The sequence below is a fragment of the Jaculus jaculus genome, chromosome X (genome assembly GCF_020740685.1).
Source record: "Jaculus jaculus isolate mJacJac1 chromosome X, mJacJac1.mat.Y.cur, whole genome shotgun sequence".
Taxonomy (NCBI): domain Eukaryota; kingdom Metazoa; phylum Chordata; class Mammalia; order Rodentia; family Dipodidae; genus Jaculus; species Jaculus jaculus.
The window spans coordinates 56316663-56333339 of NC_059125.1; the positions used below are offsets into that span (position 1 = coordinate 56316663).

General features: G+C 47.3%; 2 protein-coding genes across 6 annotated transcripts in view; both read right to left on the reverse strand.

Annotated features, from left to right (window-relative positions):
- Positions 1-319: 319 nt before the first annotated feature.
- Tspyl2 (TSPY like 2) lies at positions 320-6496 on the reverse strand. 2 transcript variants are annotated; one of them, XM_045140855.1, is made up of 7 exons: positions 5452-6496; positions 4148-4225; positions 3927-4038; positions 3696-3841; positions 3478-3569; positions 2447-3117; positions 320-1045 (listed from the first exon to the last, which is right to left on the reverse strand). In XM_045140855.1, the coding sequence occupies exons 1-7, from the start codon at positions 6229-6231 to the stop codon at positions 897-899; spliced, it is 2028 nt and encodes a 675-aa protein (XP_044996790.1). In that variant the 5' UTR covers positions 6232-6496; the 3' UTR covers positions 320-896. The 2 variants fall into 2 exon arrangements, with proteins under 2 accessions (XP_044996790.1, XP_044996789.1); XM_045140854.1 differs by having other exon boundaries at positions 320-1048.
- Positions 6497-7507: 1011 nt separating this feature from the next.
- The window catches only part of Gpr173 (G protein-coupled receptor 173), a 32525-nt gene continuing 23355 nt past the window's right edge, over positions 7508-16677 (reverse strand). For all 4 annotated transcript variants that reach the window (XM_045140815.1, XM_045140813.1, XM_045140814.1 and 1 more), the window contains one exon: positions 7508-11718. In XM_045140815.1, the coding sequence (XP_044996750.1) occupies positions 10500-11621 (1122 nt within the window). In that variant the 5' untranslated portion in view covers positions 11622-11718 and the 3' untranslated portion in view covers positions 7508-10499. The remainder of the gene's footprint in view (positions 11719-16677) is intronic.

Below are 16677 nucleotides of genomic sequence, written 5' to 3' on the forward strand. Positions count from 1 at the left end.
ATGTTCTAGGGTGCAGGGCATCTCTGCGCGTGCGCCACAGGGAAAGGCGTGGGAAGCTTTTTGCTATCTTGCAGGGTCTGTTGCATCCGTCAGGAATGGGAGGGGCTACCCGATTTGGCCCTGTCATTGGCCAGGACGGCCCGCATTGGCCTGATGCAACGCCTTTGCGGTCTTGTTGAACCCTACGCCCACCTGCGGAAGCTTTCATGGCTCCCTTCTTATTGGCAACTGCGTAGGCCAGTTCTGTACGTACTAACCCGTGGACAGACTGACGGCTAAGGACGACGTACTGCGACGGACAAAAGACTCAAAGTAGAACTTTGAATATGCTCAGTTTTATTAGGATCATCTGGGTTCACAGAGAAAGAGGAGGCCTTGGTGGGAGGGGCTGGGTGGAATACCGCAGTGACGAAATGGCCTTGCATAGACACCGAGGCAGACTAGCGGCACAGCAAGGAGGGAAGAAGAGGGCTGGAAGGGGACACTTGGGAGAAGAGGGTAGCAGCCAGAGCCTTGAGACCACTGTGCTGCCGCGGCAAAGGCCACAGCGGCCCTCCCAACTTGGGGATCAGGGTGTCCACACAGCACGGGGGAGGGACTGAGGCCAATGCTATTGAGGAGAAGTGGGCTAGGAGGGGCCCTAAACCAAGGCATCACAATAAATATGTTTAGCAGCACACACAAGCCTGCAGGGAGAGGTGAGCCAAAAAGGGGTAATCCTCCCAAATACGAGTTCTGCAATTACTAAACCATAAAAATAGCCTTTAAACCCGTGTAAGAAGTCAGCAGCCCTCCCCCAATAAGTGCAATCTGGGGACTGCCAAGCCCTAGCTGATGAGGAGGTCAAATGGGGCAGGGGAGGGGCGATACTGAGAGAGCCCCAAAGACTCAGGTGTTTAGCCAGTTTTCCCCTTCTTCCCTGGGCTGGCCCAGGTGTTTGGGACCTGCAGCAACTCCTGGATGTCAGAATCTTCTGAGTCGACTTCACTTCCTCCTTCCTCAAAGATTTGTTCCTCTTCATAGCTGTCTTCACCTTGCATGCTGTCTGCTAAGGAGAGGGGGGCATGGAGAGGAGCGGTTAGGTGGGAAGGAAGGTGTCTCTTGAAAAGGAACAGAACACATAGCTGGGGCTTTTGCTGGCCTGGGACCACTTGCCAAGTGCCTCTGGAACAGGAGAGGAAGAGAAAGGGAAAAATGGACAGAGACAGACACACTATAAATATACTCAAGCCCACCTTGCCTCTCCTGTTAAAATGTATACATCTCTGAAAGTAGCCTTTTCTGCTCCCTCCCCTAGTGTGCTCCAAACAGGCTCTAGTCTGTCTTCTTCAGCCCAGTTTCCCACTTCAGCTCTCACCCCAGGGCTAGGTTTGATGGCTCTGTGCTCTTGTTCGTTGTTGGGAGTGAAGAGATACCATCAGGTGGGAGAGGGAGAAAACTGACAATTCCCCTACCATGTTTAATAATATGTATCAAGTTTGGTACTCGCTCATGGAATGTCTTCATTCTTTGTGCCCTGCCCCTTTCTTCAGTGAAAGTTTGCCAGGAACCTCATGGTCAAATCCTCAGGAATGGTTGGTTTTTCTGGCCCTTCCACCTCCCACAGGGTCCCACCTCCCATTTGACTATAGTCAGGTTCCAGGCCTGAACAAAACTTGGGAGTCACCATAAATGTCTTTCTCCCTCAAATTTCCATGCGCAACCCTTCCCAAGCATTTTGCTAAATGCATTCTTTTTGGTCAACAAAGACCATGGCTTCCGTGGTCAAGAAATTTAGGAAATGCAGAATTTTACAGTGATTTTTTTTAAATGTGTTGTGTGTAGTATGTGTGCATGTTCACATGTGTGTGGATGCTCATGTATAGGTGTGTATGCATGAGCATCTTAGGTACTCCGTCCACCAGGGATCTACCTGTCTCTGCCTCCCTAAGGTTTGAATTACAGGTGCATGGCATCATGCAAGCATTTATGTGGGTACTGGGATAAAACTCGGGTCTTCATGCTTACAAGGTAAGCACTTTACCGACTGAGCTATCTCCCCAGCCAGTTCTGAAAGCTGTTTCTTACAGAAGGGTTTGGTGGGCAAATGTATTAGGCAAATAATATATACAATATTGGCCTTTTAGAGGTTGTTAGAATCCTGTCTTTAAAAACCTCATTTCAGGGCTGGGAAGATAGCTTAGACAATTTTGGAAACCTTGCCAAAAATATTATGCATTAAGACCTTCAAGACCACTGATCACATTATCCATCCCATGGAGGTTCCACAATGCTCTTCAGAAGGAATACAGCTTTCAATTCAAATGTTACCTCCTTTCTCCAGTTCTCTGTCCTCCTTCCCCACTACTTGAGGTGCAAGTATCTCCTCCATTTTCTGGGCCCACAGAGCACACCATCTTACCCAACGGTGATTGGAATTTCCCAGAAGAGAAAGGAAGAGGCTCACCTTCACTAACATCTTCCTCCTCTGATTCGTCAGAGATGATCTCTACCTCATAGTCATCCTGGTTTGTGCTATTATACAGATCCTTGTTGAACACTTCAATGTCATTCTTGTAATAGTCAATGACTCTGTCATCATCATCACTTCCTTCATTGTCGCCCTCATTTCCATCGTCATCGCTACCCTCATTGTCACCTTCATTACCATCATTATCTTCATCATCACTGCCCTCATCTCCATTGTCACTATCACTGCTGAATACGTTGTTTCCATTACTCTGCTGGTTGTCACTCTTCAGGTTCTTCTCACCTTCAGCATTCTCATTCTTGGGATACTCATTGTCATAGGTGTTCTTGTCTTCCAGGTTTTCATTGTTGCCATCAGGACTCTCCTCAATGACAATAGGCTCACTGTTGTCAGAGGTCTCGCTATCATCAGCACTATCATTGTTTGGACCCTCATTCTCACACAAGCTCTCATTAATGTCAGTTATCTCATTGTCAGTGGTCTCAAAGTAGTCAGTGGTCTCCATGAAGTCAGAGATCTTGATGTCATGAGTGATCTCATTGTCGGTAGTTTCATCAGTGTCTGAGATCTCACTGAGAACTTCTTCCATTGTGTAAAGATCATGAGTGTCCTCCATGATCACCATTTCATATTCATCATTGGCTTTACTGTTGGAAAGTTGGGGACTGATTAGGAGGTTAATGGAGAGGATTATCCCCAGGACAGACATCAAAATGTGGTAAGTAACTAGGGAGACAGTAGGGTACAAGGGCTTCTAGGGATGGGAAAAGTCTTATTGTTGCCCCTGACCCTGTAACATCAGGCCACTTCTTGGCCTCACCTGTAAGCACTGCATTTTATTATCTCAAAGGTCCCCTGTTGGTCTGAAGAGATGACTCAGTGGTTAAGGTGCTTGCCTGCAAAGGTCCCTTGTCCCTCTATAAACCCTGTGTGACACTAGCCTAGTCTTTGCCCTATCTCCAAATAATAACAAAACCCAACTCAGTAGGCACTAATTGTCCCATCACCTTTCCTTTTCTTGCTTCTTTCTGTTTGTCCTATATCCCCTTTCTCTCATGTAGTAGCGTAGAGGGTTAACCCACAGGTCGTTCTTGATAATCTGTTGAAATAAGATGAGGAGAGAGAGAAAAGTGATAAGTATGAGCCTCTGACTCTACTCCCAATTTCCCAGGCACCCAGGGAAAAGCCTAGCAAGGTCTTCTCTGACAATGTCAGGGAGCCTCACCTCAGCAATTCTGTCAGCCTCTGGGAGGCTGTGGTTTGAGAACCAGCTGAAGAAGCTGTGGCTGGTGTCCTGGTTCCTGTGATTGTGGGCCTGGGGCTCCTGGCCCCGGTGCCAGCGAATTGGGGTGGAGTGAGACACTAGCCGACCTGGGGAAGAAGAACATCTAGAAGAAGTGGGAAAGGACAAGATGGGGGGGGGGGGATTTAGATTTAATCTGGGATTGCTACTTACCTGAGCGGTTACGTTGGAACTCTTTGACAATCACCATATTTGTAAAGTAGGGATTTGTCTGGAAGTACAGCTTCATTTTGTAGCCCATGGAGATATGTCTGAGATCCTGTACCTGCTCAGGGGTTGGGGGAGATAATGGTGGTATCTGTCCTGTCCATGACCCCTCCCACCCCCCCCCTCACCTCTGAGGACCAGATCCTTGGTCATCTCCGTGGCCTGACCTGAAGATTGGTCAGGTAGCGGAAAATGTCTTCATCACGTTGGTTGATCAAGATTGAAATTCTGGGGTGGTTGAGGAACTGATGAGTGGAGCAGTTTAGGTCAAGGATTAACTGTTCAATGAGAGGGAGGGGATGAAGGCCAGACAGGAAAGAGCACAACAGAGGTTGAAGTAGGATTCCTTCCATGTGCATGTGATGTATGTGGAATGTCATATGACATAACCTTACTTTATTCCCATGAAAATGTTAGTGTTCATGCAATACTAAGTCTTATTGTTAGGTGGTATTGCTATGGTTCATATGTGCTGTGCCTATGTGCTAAGGGTCTATGTCCATGTGATCCTTGTCTCTGGGTGCTGAGAGCTTGTGTTCACAAAATACTATGTCTGAGGGCTAAAGGCTTATGGCCAATTGATAATATATTTGCTGTTTTCACGTGATAGTGCATGTGTGGGTGTTGAAAGCCTGCATCCACATGATGTGTGAATGGCTCTGAGGGTCTGTATGCTGTATGCTTGTAGCCACATAACACTGTGCCTGAGTGTGGAAGTCATATGTCTACACGAAAACCTATGCCTGTGTGCTGAAGGCCTATAATCATGTGATACTTTGTGTTATGGGCAAAGGATCTGTACCCATGTAAATTCTATTAAGATGTTAAACTCATGAGCTTTAAATATGTCATATATATATATATATATATATATATTTTTTTTTTTTCATATATATTCCCTAGGGATGAGCTTAACATTTACTAATAGTGAATTGGATTTTTCTTATTCTCTTTCCTTTATTTAACCCCTTGGTCTTCACATCCGGGTATTCTTTCCCTGGGTCCTTCAGGGACTCCAGCCAAGCTATATCTCTGCCCCTATAATGCATAGCTCTGTAGCCAGGGTAAAGGTCTCCAGGTATCTAAGCAGAGACCCAGGCTGTGTGGTTTAAGCATCTTTTCTGGGCAGTTTCTTTACTATGTGCCCATCTGTATCCTCCCTCCTTTTACTATCTCCGTCCAGTCTTTCTGCTGTACGCTCTCTGTTACCCTCCCCCTTTCACTGTTTGTGATCCATTTTTTTTAATGCTATGCTGTTCCTGTTTCCCATTTGTGTGTCCCTGTTCATTTTCAACCCCAATACAGATTCTCTGCTGTTTTGCCCTCCTCCATTCATCCCTCTTCGACTCAAGCTATTGAGTCTTCCCATGGGCTCACCCCCATCTTTGCATCCCCTCTGTCTGTCCTTCCCCCCACCCCCACCCCTTTTCTGTCATGGGCTGCTGGCCATGAGTATTGATGAGAAGGATACTGCTTTGACCCAGAAGCCTGGAATGTGCTGGATGATGAGGTCTCTGCGCTCCAAAAAGGGTCTTCGCATCTGGATGAACTTGCGTTTGAGACGTAAGAAAGCCTTACCCGCCTTGATGTTCACTGCCTCCAGGTCCATTTGAATGCTCTCTAGTGCCTGCAGTATGCTTTCCATCCTCTGGGCATTCCTCTCTTTGCTTTCCTTCTTCACCTTCCTCTGCTTTCTCTTCCTCCAACGCCGATGCTTCCTCCTCACACTTTCCTTTTCACCCTCATACTCATCTTCCACTAGGATGACAGCCTCCTCCTTCCTCTTAGGACAGATTAACATCTGAGGCCCCCACCCCCCTGAGCTACAGGTTTCTAGGGCTTTCTCTACTGCGAGGCTGCTGGGCTCCGCAACCTGAAAGTCAATTTCCAGGCTTTCCCCAGAGGTTTCGGAAGAGAGGGATGTTTCCAGGGTCCCCGTGGGAGGGGGCTCCCCGAACCCTGACTCGATAGCAGGATCCCAACCTGGACCCTCAGTACCCAGGGTGAAATACGCACGAATTCCCCCCTCCTCCAGAATGACATAGGGCGGTGGTGGGGGCAGCGTGGGGCCCACCCCCCTCATATCAGCCAGCACCTGTGCAGCCTCGGTTTCTTCCCGGAGCCTCAGGCGCTGTTGGGGTGGAGGCAGGGTCAGTCGCAGAAGCGGCGGGGGCGGCGGGTCGCGCCGAGAGGACTCGGAGCTCCACAGCCTGCGGGTCTTGGCTGGAGGCCCCTCATCCGGGCGGTCCATGGTGACCGCGCTCAAAGCTCAGGTAAGTACACGGCTTCGGCTCTCCGCCAGGCCGTCGCCACCAGCCACACTTGAAGTGGAGCTGCCACACCTCACGCGACCAACTCGGCTCGCCGCCTCGCTGTGACGTTCCCTCACATAGCGCCTGCCCTACTCCCACCGCGCCAAAGGCCGAAGCGCCGCCCACTCCCTGACAAGGGGCTGCTGGGTCTCGTCATTGGCTGCCTGCCTCGCTGGAGGCGCTTGCGTTCCCTCGACCCCTATCAGCTCTCACACAATCCGCTTGCCAACACTACACATCATCACTTTCCAGTTGGTTCCCTTCGTATCCACCAATCATGGGGCTGATTTGCCTCCCCCCCACCCAGCGCAGTAGGGAAAACGGCAGGATGATTGGCTGTGAGGAAAGCTAGGGTAAGAAGCCCCTCTTCCTTACTCTTGGGACGTTTTATCCAATAGGAAAACTTATCAGTGGACACAAAATAATAATAATAAAAAATAAAGAAAATGGCGGTGGCAGGATGGGGGGAGGGGACAAGACACGCAAGCACTGAGCAAGATGTGCGCTCATGAAATCGGTGAGCCTCACCGTCGTTGCTCTCTTCTCTCCAGCAACTACGCATTTCTTAAACCTGCAGCTCCTTCCCCCACCAGCTTTCGCCGCGGGTGAGCGCTGCTGCCCCTCTGGGCACTGGCTACCTTGCTGCGCTAGTCATTTAGGCACCCAAGGTCTTTGGAGGTTAGGGTTTGACTTGCTCTTTTTCATTTGTGCAAAATGGCTCCAGAAATAATCACAGTCGCAACAAAAGTAACTTCCTCTGCGTCATCAAATGATTATCATTCAACTCGTCTGCTAGATTTTTCTAGAACTTTTATTTCTTTGTTTACTGATTATCCTCCTAACCTTTCCTAAGCGTGTGCTGCTATCTTAATTTTTTATTACCGTTTTATGACCAGACACGTATGGTCTTTGGTGAGGCACGATAGTGAAGTTTTGGCTTTGGTTCTAAAATTTACATCACAGGTGTGTCCCTTCCACTGTGACCCTAACCAAATCACGGTTTGTTTCCTCTAAATTAGGCATCCCTAAAGACAGGAAGTAATTGTTGCAGGGTAGTGGTACCAGAAAATTGGAGGGAACCTAGGGATCCACCACAAGAGGCATGGATAAGAAAATGTAATATATGTTAAAATGAATTTGATCTATGTATAGCAAGCAACATGGCTGGATCTCTCAAAAACAGAATGTTGAGTGGAAAAAAAAGAAACAACAAGATTTCTAGTACAATACTGTTTATGTAAATAAAAACACACATCAATACCATATATTTTCCACAGATACATATACGTAAATAAACATATGAACGGTGGATTGGAAAGACATACATTAAATACACAAGAGTGAGTGCCTTTGTGGGGTGGAAGAGAATGGGATCAGGGATAAGTGATGACAGGGACAAAACAAAACCATAAAAGGACTTTGCATGGACCAATGATGACAATGTGCCAACTGAGTAGTGTGGTCAGCCCCATTCTGTGCACCCAAGAGATTAAATAAATAATAATGAGCGCCCAAGAAGTAGGCTAGCTGGGTAGAACCCTGCAGACCTAGATTTTTTTCCCCATGCCATACCTTCCACTGAATTTAGTCAAAGCTGACTAAAGTCCTAAGAAGGGCTCCCAGGTCAGATTGGGCAGTTCCTCCAGAATTCACTACTTGGCTGGAACCATTTTCTAACCTCATCAGTTACTTTTATGTTTGATCCCCAATTTTCATTCTTCATGGTGGTCCAATTTATTTTCTTTTTTAAAAAATATTTTTACTTTTATTTGAGAGAGAGAGAAAGGAGAGAAAGAGGCAGATAGAGAATGGGTGCTCAGGGCCTCCAGCCACTGCAAATGAACTCCAGACGCATGCGCCCCTTTGTGCATCTGGCTTACATGAGGTTCGGGGGAGTTGAACCTAGGTCCTTTGGCTTTGTAGACAAATGCCTTAATGGCTAAGCCATCCCTCCAGTCCCAATGGTGGTCCGATTTCGAAAACATCTTGTTTGAGTTTTGGGGAGGAGATTGAATCTCCAGATATTGGGAAGAGGTGGGGTTCTTAAGTATTCTTCCCTATCCCTCCCTTCTCACTGGATGAAGACAATCTTATGAGGTGGAACTTGGCCCTCTTACACACACATACATAGAATTTTCATCTTCCAAACACTCTATTTCTTGCTGCAGGCACATACTAGGTTTTATCTCCTCTCAACTGCTATGTGTGTGTGTGTGTGTGTGTGTGTGTGTGTGTGTGTGTGTGTGTGTGTGATTACATTTCTCCACACACAGGTGTTTGCTCACATTTGTGTATCAGGCAAGTTTCCCTCAGGGTTCCTCTCCACACAAAGCAACACAGTCTCACACTGTCTCACTCAAGCATACCATCCCACGTGTTCATACAGACAAGACACAGACACACACATAAAAAGAAAACGACCAATATAACATTTTTCTTTTCAGTTTTTCCATTTACAAAATCCAACGATGAATCCAGGCAGTTAGAAAAAAGAAATGGAGGAAAACCCTCCTAAGCATACCCTACTTGTTCCCCAACCCCCTTGGTCTTTCCACCCCACCCCTCAGAAAGGCACCCCCATCACTATCACTGAGAAAATAGGTTAGGTTGCCCCCCATACACACTCCCAACCTTTCAGCCACTCTGGCCTTCCTTTCCAGGGCCACTCAATAGCCAGGTTCATTAATATCTCTTTTGTCTAGAGTGCCCTCCGTATTCCTTTTGGGTCAAGAATTGCCCAGCTCAGGAACTGTCTTGGGGTAGGGAGGGAGATTAAGACAGGGGCTTATATAAGGAAGAGAAGGGGCTGGATAAATACAGATAGATCCCTGTCTCTGCAGGAAATGAGTGGGAAACAGATAACATGGGCCAGCTCAGGCAAAGGAAAGCCAGTGTGGCTCACCAGTCCACAGAACTGGCCTTGAAATAAACCCAGAGTGGGCTCTGTCACTGGAAGGGAGACTTTGGACCTTCCATCTGGGGAATCTGGGTGCAGTCTGCTCCACTTTGGGTATAGGTAAGGGTGGAGAGAGGAAGGAAGAGGACTGTTGGAAGGAAGGGCATTTTGGGACCAGAAGGTCAAGGGCAACTAAGGAGAGGTTTGAGGCTTAAGAAGGACAAAAAGAGGTCAAGTCCATAGTGCCCTGGAGTTTATACCATTATTAGTTACCAAGACCCCAAAAGAATTTTTATCTTCAGAAGAGTTATATGCACCAAGAAGACAATTCTGGGGTTGAATTTAGCTGACCCCAGACTCTAGGGAGTTCATCTTGCTCCCTATGCTTCCCTGGGGGCTGCCCTTGCTTTCATGAATCCACATCATCCTTAGTGGGACTGGAGTGGATGTATATCACTAGGAAGAAAAGTTGGGAGCTTAGGATCCAGAAGGAAACTTGAGAGAAGGTAGTCAAGCTTAGTCTCTTCAGGTTGAGGAGTTCATCTCCCATCTTGCTCTTCACCTAGCCTGGGCCCATCTTGGAGGCCTTTCTCCCCACCCTCTTGGCTTCACAAAAGAGCCCCAAGAAATACTTGGGAAATCTGGACATTTGTGGGGAGGGAGAGGAGACTGGGTTTGGGACCAGGGTTAGCCAAAGACAACATTGCACACCACATAGCAATTAGACATCCTCCCCCCAGGAACCCAGTGCTCCCTTTGGTCCCTCTTGTCAGCAGCCTTGGATCAATTTCTCCTATCTAGGCTTGGCTATAAGACTTGGAAGGAGAGAGTGAATGGGAGCACCGGGCTCAATAAGATCTCTAGAATCTATTTTACAGAACGGATTCCCTCATTTTGGACAATGTCAGAAGGAGGGACATTTAAGCAAGAAAGCCTGTTTCCTCAGTTGTTAGTAGAAAACCCTGCATTTTTCAGTTTTGTTTTCTTTTTCTGAATTGTCACTTGAAAAAGAGGAGAGAAGTGGAGGGAACAGGGAAGAGGGAAGGAGAGAGGGAAGGAAAATATGAGATTGTAGAAGTGGAGAAGGAGGCTGTGGAGATAGGTCCCACAAAACTAGAAATGCCTCTTTCCCAGTTCCTCACTCAGTTCTCCACCCTAGGGAGGTGTTGGCAAAGGTGCCTTAATTATGGGTGGTTAGAGGGGCTGGGGCTGGGGCTCAAAAAGAAGGCTTCTGTATGGGGCCTCACCCTTCCCTTGCTCCCCATCATGGTGCCCATGACCTTTTCCCTGCCTGTTGCCTATCCACCTGCTTTACATGACACAGTAGGGTTCTCTAGGAGCTGGGGCACCTCCTGTGCCCCAGCAGGGGGCATGAGTCCTCAGGCACTTCTTGAGGTCCTTATTAAGCAGGAAGCAGACGATAGGGTTCACAGCAGCCTGTGCGAAGCTCATCCAAACAGCGGTGGCCAGGTAGCGGTGGGGCACAGCGCAGGCTTTCACAAACACTCGCCAGTAGCAGGCCACAATGTAGGGTGACCAGAGGAGCAAGAAGAGCAGTGTGATGGCGTAGAACATTCGGCCCAGCTGTTTCTCACCCTTGACCTCGTCCATGCCTAGCAGCCGCCGGCTAGCTGCGTGCCCATTCTGCCGGATACCCAGCAGGGTTGGTGGCATGGGCCCACGGCCAAAGCCGGCGATCCAGTTGGCAGCAGCCTGGCCAGTGGCCCCAGGGCCATGGAATGTCCAGTTCTGGCTGATGGCTGGCACCATCTGCACTGGCTTCATCTTGCGGTGACGATACTCGAAGAGGAGCAGCTTGCCATAGACAGCATGTGTGGCTGCTATGAGCACAGCCAACATAAGCATGAAGCCCAATGTGTCATTGGCCTTGAAGTAACGATGCTCAAAGATGCATTGGTCCTCCTCACGTATAAACTTGTAGGTGCCCACGTCAAAGACAGGTGGGAAGGCCATGGCCACAGACAGGGTCCAGGCCATGCAGATGACAGCTGCGCATGTCCAAAGTGTCATGCGCTTGGCATAGAAGCGGTGGTGGGCGATGGCCATGTAGCGAGTGATGCTGATGCAGAACAGCATGAAGGCCGCATGGAAGCAAAAGAGCACAGCCATAAAGGCCACGATCTTACAGCTGAGAGCACTGAAGGTCCATGAGGAGCCATGGCGCACAGAAGCCAGTACAAAGGGGAAGCAGACGGCAGAGCGTATGCCATCAGCTAGGCACAGGTCCAGCAGGAAGTAGTAAGGAGCCTTGTGCAGGGCACGCTCCTTGAGCACCAGCAGGGACAAAATGGCATTGCCTGCCAGGCTCACACACATGATCAATCCCAGCAGCACCAGCTTCACATAAGCCGATGCTGATGGCAGAGGCAGTGCGCCGCTCACCTCCTCGGGCTCTCCGGTGGTGTTGGCCATACTGAGGGGCAAGGACTACTCCCAACCCTATGGGGTCAGCCAGTCCAGTACTTGATGGGCCCTGAGGGACCCCATCAGTTGTCCTTCTGGGCTACACCTGCAAATAGGGACAATGGAGGGAGACACAGACACAGACACAGACACAGAAAGACAGAGAGATGCGGGTAGAAGACAGAAAAAATGCACGCAGAGTCAGAGTGGGAAGTAATGAGAGATTGAAAAGTAGAGCCAAAGATATAAATGGATAGAAAACAACACAGAGATGGAGAGAATGAGAATATGATGCGAGAAAGAAACAAGACAACAAGAAATATATGGAAAGGAAAGGAAAGGCAAGAAAGAAACAGAAAGGGCAGGGTTAGTGTGTCTACAAGCCCTTCCCACTGACTCCCCAGATAGGGTCAGGCCCTGTGCCCAAGCCCAGTCCTGCGCTTATCCCCTCCTTGCTAGATGTGGGTCTTTCATGTCATTTGATATCCTCAGTTACCTGTTTCCTCTATTGGTGGGTCAGTAGGGTTATGATATTGTTGCAGCTCTTTTCCCTCTTTACACAGCCCTAAGGTTGTGGTCAGACTTTTTTTTTTTTTTTTTACTGCTCCCACATACTAAAACAAAGGGATGTATTACATTACAACCCCGTTACTCATATGCACATATACAGACATGGCTCACCTAAAGGTTTTATAAAATGGTACTGGCCCTAAGTGTAATGTGACTCATTCATTACTATTGTATTTCATATTTAAAAATCCAAAATGCTGCAGGCACTCATTAGATTTCTCCACCTCCTCCTTCCTTCTTTTCTCTCTCTCTCCTCTGTTTGGAGATTGAAACTAGGGTCTTGGGCATGGTAGGCATGAACTCTACTAATGAGCTATATACTCAAGCTCTTTTTTTGTTTGTTTGTTTGTTTGTTTGTTTGTTTGTTTTTTTGAGGCAGGGTCTCACTCTAGCCCAGGTTGACCTGGAACTCACTATGTAGTCAGGGTGGCCTCAAACTCATGGAAATCCTCCAACCTCTGCCTCCTGAGTGCTGGGATGAAAGGTGTGTGCCACCACGCCCGGCTTATACAAGCTATTTTTATGGGGGAGGTTTGAGGTAGGGTCTCTCTCTAGCCCAGGCTAAACTGAAATTCACTATGTAGTCTCAGGGTGGCCTCGAACTCACTACAATCCTCCTACCTTTGCCTCCCAAATGCTGGGATTAAAGGTGTGTGCCACCATGCCTGGCCTCAAGTTCTTTTTGAAAATACTTTTAATTTTGTGACAGGGTCTTGCTAAGTTGCCCAAACTGGCTTTGAATTTGTTCTACAGCTCAAGTAGACCTTAGAGTTGGGATCCTCTTGCCTCAGCCTCCCAAGTGCTAGGATTACAGGTCTGTACCACCAAAACAGATTTCTTTTTGCATGTTCAGGAATGTGTTTAGCATGCTCAAGGAACAGTGGCGCAATGGAGGGAGGCAGGGATAGGAATTGAAGTCATAAAGGTCCAGGGGCAAATTGTGTAAGATTGTGAGCGGCCCTTTGGTATTTATTTTGGCTGAAGTGAGGAGTATGTGTGAATATATTCCATGCTTGTGTTAGCTCACTGAAAAAAAAAATTATTGAGCATCTACTTTGTGCCATTTGCTGTTTTAGATACTGAGGATGTAGCCAAGAATCAGACGGATGAAGATCATTTCCCCTGTGACACTGACATTCTAGATAAGAAGAGACCTAGGTGCAGTTAGTATAGCAGATGATGGCAAGTTCCTAAGAATAAACATAAAGGGGAGAAAAAGGATCAGAAGTGCTAGGGGTGGTGAAGCAGTTTTTGATGAGGACAGGCCTTGCAGAGGAGGAAACATCTAAGCAAGGAGCTGAGTCTTGTAGCTATTTGGAAGAGAATTTCAGACAGGGAGACTAGCCAGAGCAGAGGCCCTGAGTTAAATGGTACATTTAAGAAAGAGCAAGGAGGGCTGGAGAGATGGCTTAGCGGTTAAGTGCTTGCCTGTGAAGCCTAAGGACCCTGGTTCGAGGCTCGGTTCCCCTGGTCCCACGTTAGCCAGATGCACAAGGGGGCGCACGCGTCTGGAGTTCGTTTGCAGAGGCTGGAAGCCCTGATGCGCCCATTCTCTCTCTCCCTCTCTCTGTATTTCTGTGTCTGTTGCTCTCAAATAAATAAAAATTAATAAAAAAAAGAAATGAAAGAGCAAGGAAGCCACGGCAAGCAAGAGGCCAGTGCTAGAAGGTAAGATCACAGACGTGGCAAGTACAGATCATGGAGGCTGTGGTGAAAACTTTGATGCAGAGTGAGCTGGGAGGGTTTTGAGCAGAGGTGAGATGTGATTAGGACTCAGGATTGAATAAATTTCTACATATTGCTGTGAGAACATATCATGTGGGGCATAGGTGGAAATAAGGAGACTGCTGAGGAAGCTTCTGCCGTAGTACTTCAGGTGAAAGATCATAATATCCCATATTCCTTTTCATCTCTTATTTTTCTTCCTACAATTTCTCTCTTCTATGACATTAGATCATTTGCTTTTAAAATCTAGGCTATGGCCTGCCTCATCCTTTTAGAACAAACCCTACATGAAGGCAGCATTTATGGACTGAAAGAGCAGTAAGGTGCACCTGATAGGCTCTTGGTGGAAACAGGCAAGTGAATGAATTTCTTGACAGACTAAATAGACTGGTGGGTGCAGAGGGCTGCCCGGATACATCCAGACAGGATTCTCTGAAAGAGCAGCCCGGGGAGCGTGACTGGCATCAAGAGTGGCACAGCAAAGCCTGGAGAAAACAGGAGCGACAGGCAGGGAGTGTGGGGCTGTGCCTAGGTGACATGACAGATCACAGAGACAGGGTAGCTCGACTGGGCTACTCAGGCAGAAACTGAAAAAGTTCAGGATAACTATTGGGGCTAGGTCTGAGGCTGGACTGAAGAGATATGAGGTTTAAAGTGTATGTCTTCCTCTCTACTGTAGCCCATAAAAGCATCCCCTCTTCATTGCTTTGCTGCCCAACACAACCTGGCCTGGAACCAGTATGTTTTGTAATTTTTTTGTTTATTTTAATTTTTATTTATTTGAGAGTGACAGACAGAGAAAGAGGCAGAGAGAGAGAGAGAGAGAGAATGGGCGTGGCAGGGCCTCCAGCCGCTGTAAACGAACTCCAAATGCGTTCACTCCCCCTTGTGCATCTGGCTAACGTGGGTCCTGGGGGATCGAGCCTCGAACCAGGGTCCTTAGGCTTCACAGGCAAGTGCTTAACTGCTAAGCCATCTCTCCAGCCCTGTAAGTTTAGTTTTTTTTTTTTTTTTGGCCAGTACTTGGGATTGAACTCAGAGCCTCATACCACTGGAAAAGGTCTCTACCTCTGAGCTACATTCTTAGCAAACCAGGCTTTTCTTGATGGCACCAGTAAGTCTCAGAGCCAGCAGCTTACTGGTAAGAAGGAGCTAGGGCAGGGGCTGGGGAGAAGTAGGGTTGGTAAGCTCTCTTTCAGCCCCTCAATGCCTAATTCCCCCCCTTAGAACTGGGGGCACACACACACACACACACACACACACACACACACAAACACACTCTCTCTTGAGAGAGCAGCAAGGGTAAAAGGAAAAAGACAGAGACAGACTGAAAGTAAGAGATAATCAGATACACCGAGAGTTACATAGAAAGAGACATGTGAGAGGGACAGATGAGATACAGTGAAGAAACAACGGGGAGAGAAGATAGAAATAGAGACAGACAGAAAGGGAAGGAAGACTGAGAAAAAGACACACAGATATATAGAGAAACAGCTTGACTCAGAAAGAAATGAGAGAGAAAAGACGGAGGGAGGGATAACACAGGAAAGAGAACCTAGAGCATAATTTCTTTTTTAATATTTTTATTTATTTATTTGCAAGCAGAGAGAGAGAATGAGAGAAAGAATGGGCATATGAGGGCCTCCTGAAACTGCATATGAACTACAGACATATGCTCCACACTTTGTTTATCTGGCTTCACATGGGCACTGGGGAATTAAACCCAGGCTGTTAGGCTTTGCAAGCAAGCAACTTTGACCATTGAGCAATCTCTCCAGCCCTAGAACATAACTTCCTTTTTAAAAAAATATTTATTTATTTGAGAGTGACAGACAGAGAGAGAGAGAGAGACAGAGACAGAGAGAGAATGGGTGCATCAGGGTCTCCAGCCACTGCAAACGAACTCCAGACACATGCACCACCTTGTGCATCTGGCTTACATGGGTCCTGGGGAATCAAGTTTCAAACCGGCATCCTTAGGCTTCACAGGCTTAACTGATAAGCCATCTCTCCAGCCCCTAGAACATAACTTCTTCAACTGTGGGTTGCAACCCCATACGGGGGTCACACAATTGAATGTGGGGGTTGTAAAAATTTTGACAAGCTTCTTAACACACAATAACCAGAAATTAATTCAAAATCAAATGCATAAAGTGTTTCTGGCAGCGCTTGTCCATGTTGCCACACATGACTTTCCTGAAGCCTTGGTTCTGAACATACAACACACAATTTTGTATTGTGCATGCTCGTCACCCCACACAGTGCCATCATATGCTGCTGGAAACACCTTGGCTCAGATTGAAGACTAATGTATGTTACAAATTGAAGTATTTTACTGTTCATACAAAGTTTACTGCTCCTATATAAACATCTTAAAACCATGTATCTTCATTGTAGAAAACTTTTTTTTTTTTTTTTTTTTAGTATTTTCCTATCATTCCTCGGCATGTAAGTATCAAATTAGTCTTTCTTTGAATTGTATTGTTTTAGAATGTTTTTACTTATTTATTTATTATTTGGTTTTCCAAGGTAGGGTTTCACTCTAGCCCAACGTGACCTGGAATTCACTACAGAATCTCAGGGTGACCACGAACTCACAGTGATCCCCCTACTTCTGCCTCCAAAGTGCTGGGATTAAAGGCGTGTGCCACCACTCCTGGCTAGAATGTTTTTTATTTTATTTTACTTATTTGACAGAGCAAGAGGGAGGGAGGGAGAGAGAGACTGGGTGCGCCAGGGCCTCCAGCCACTGCAAATGAAGTCCAGATGC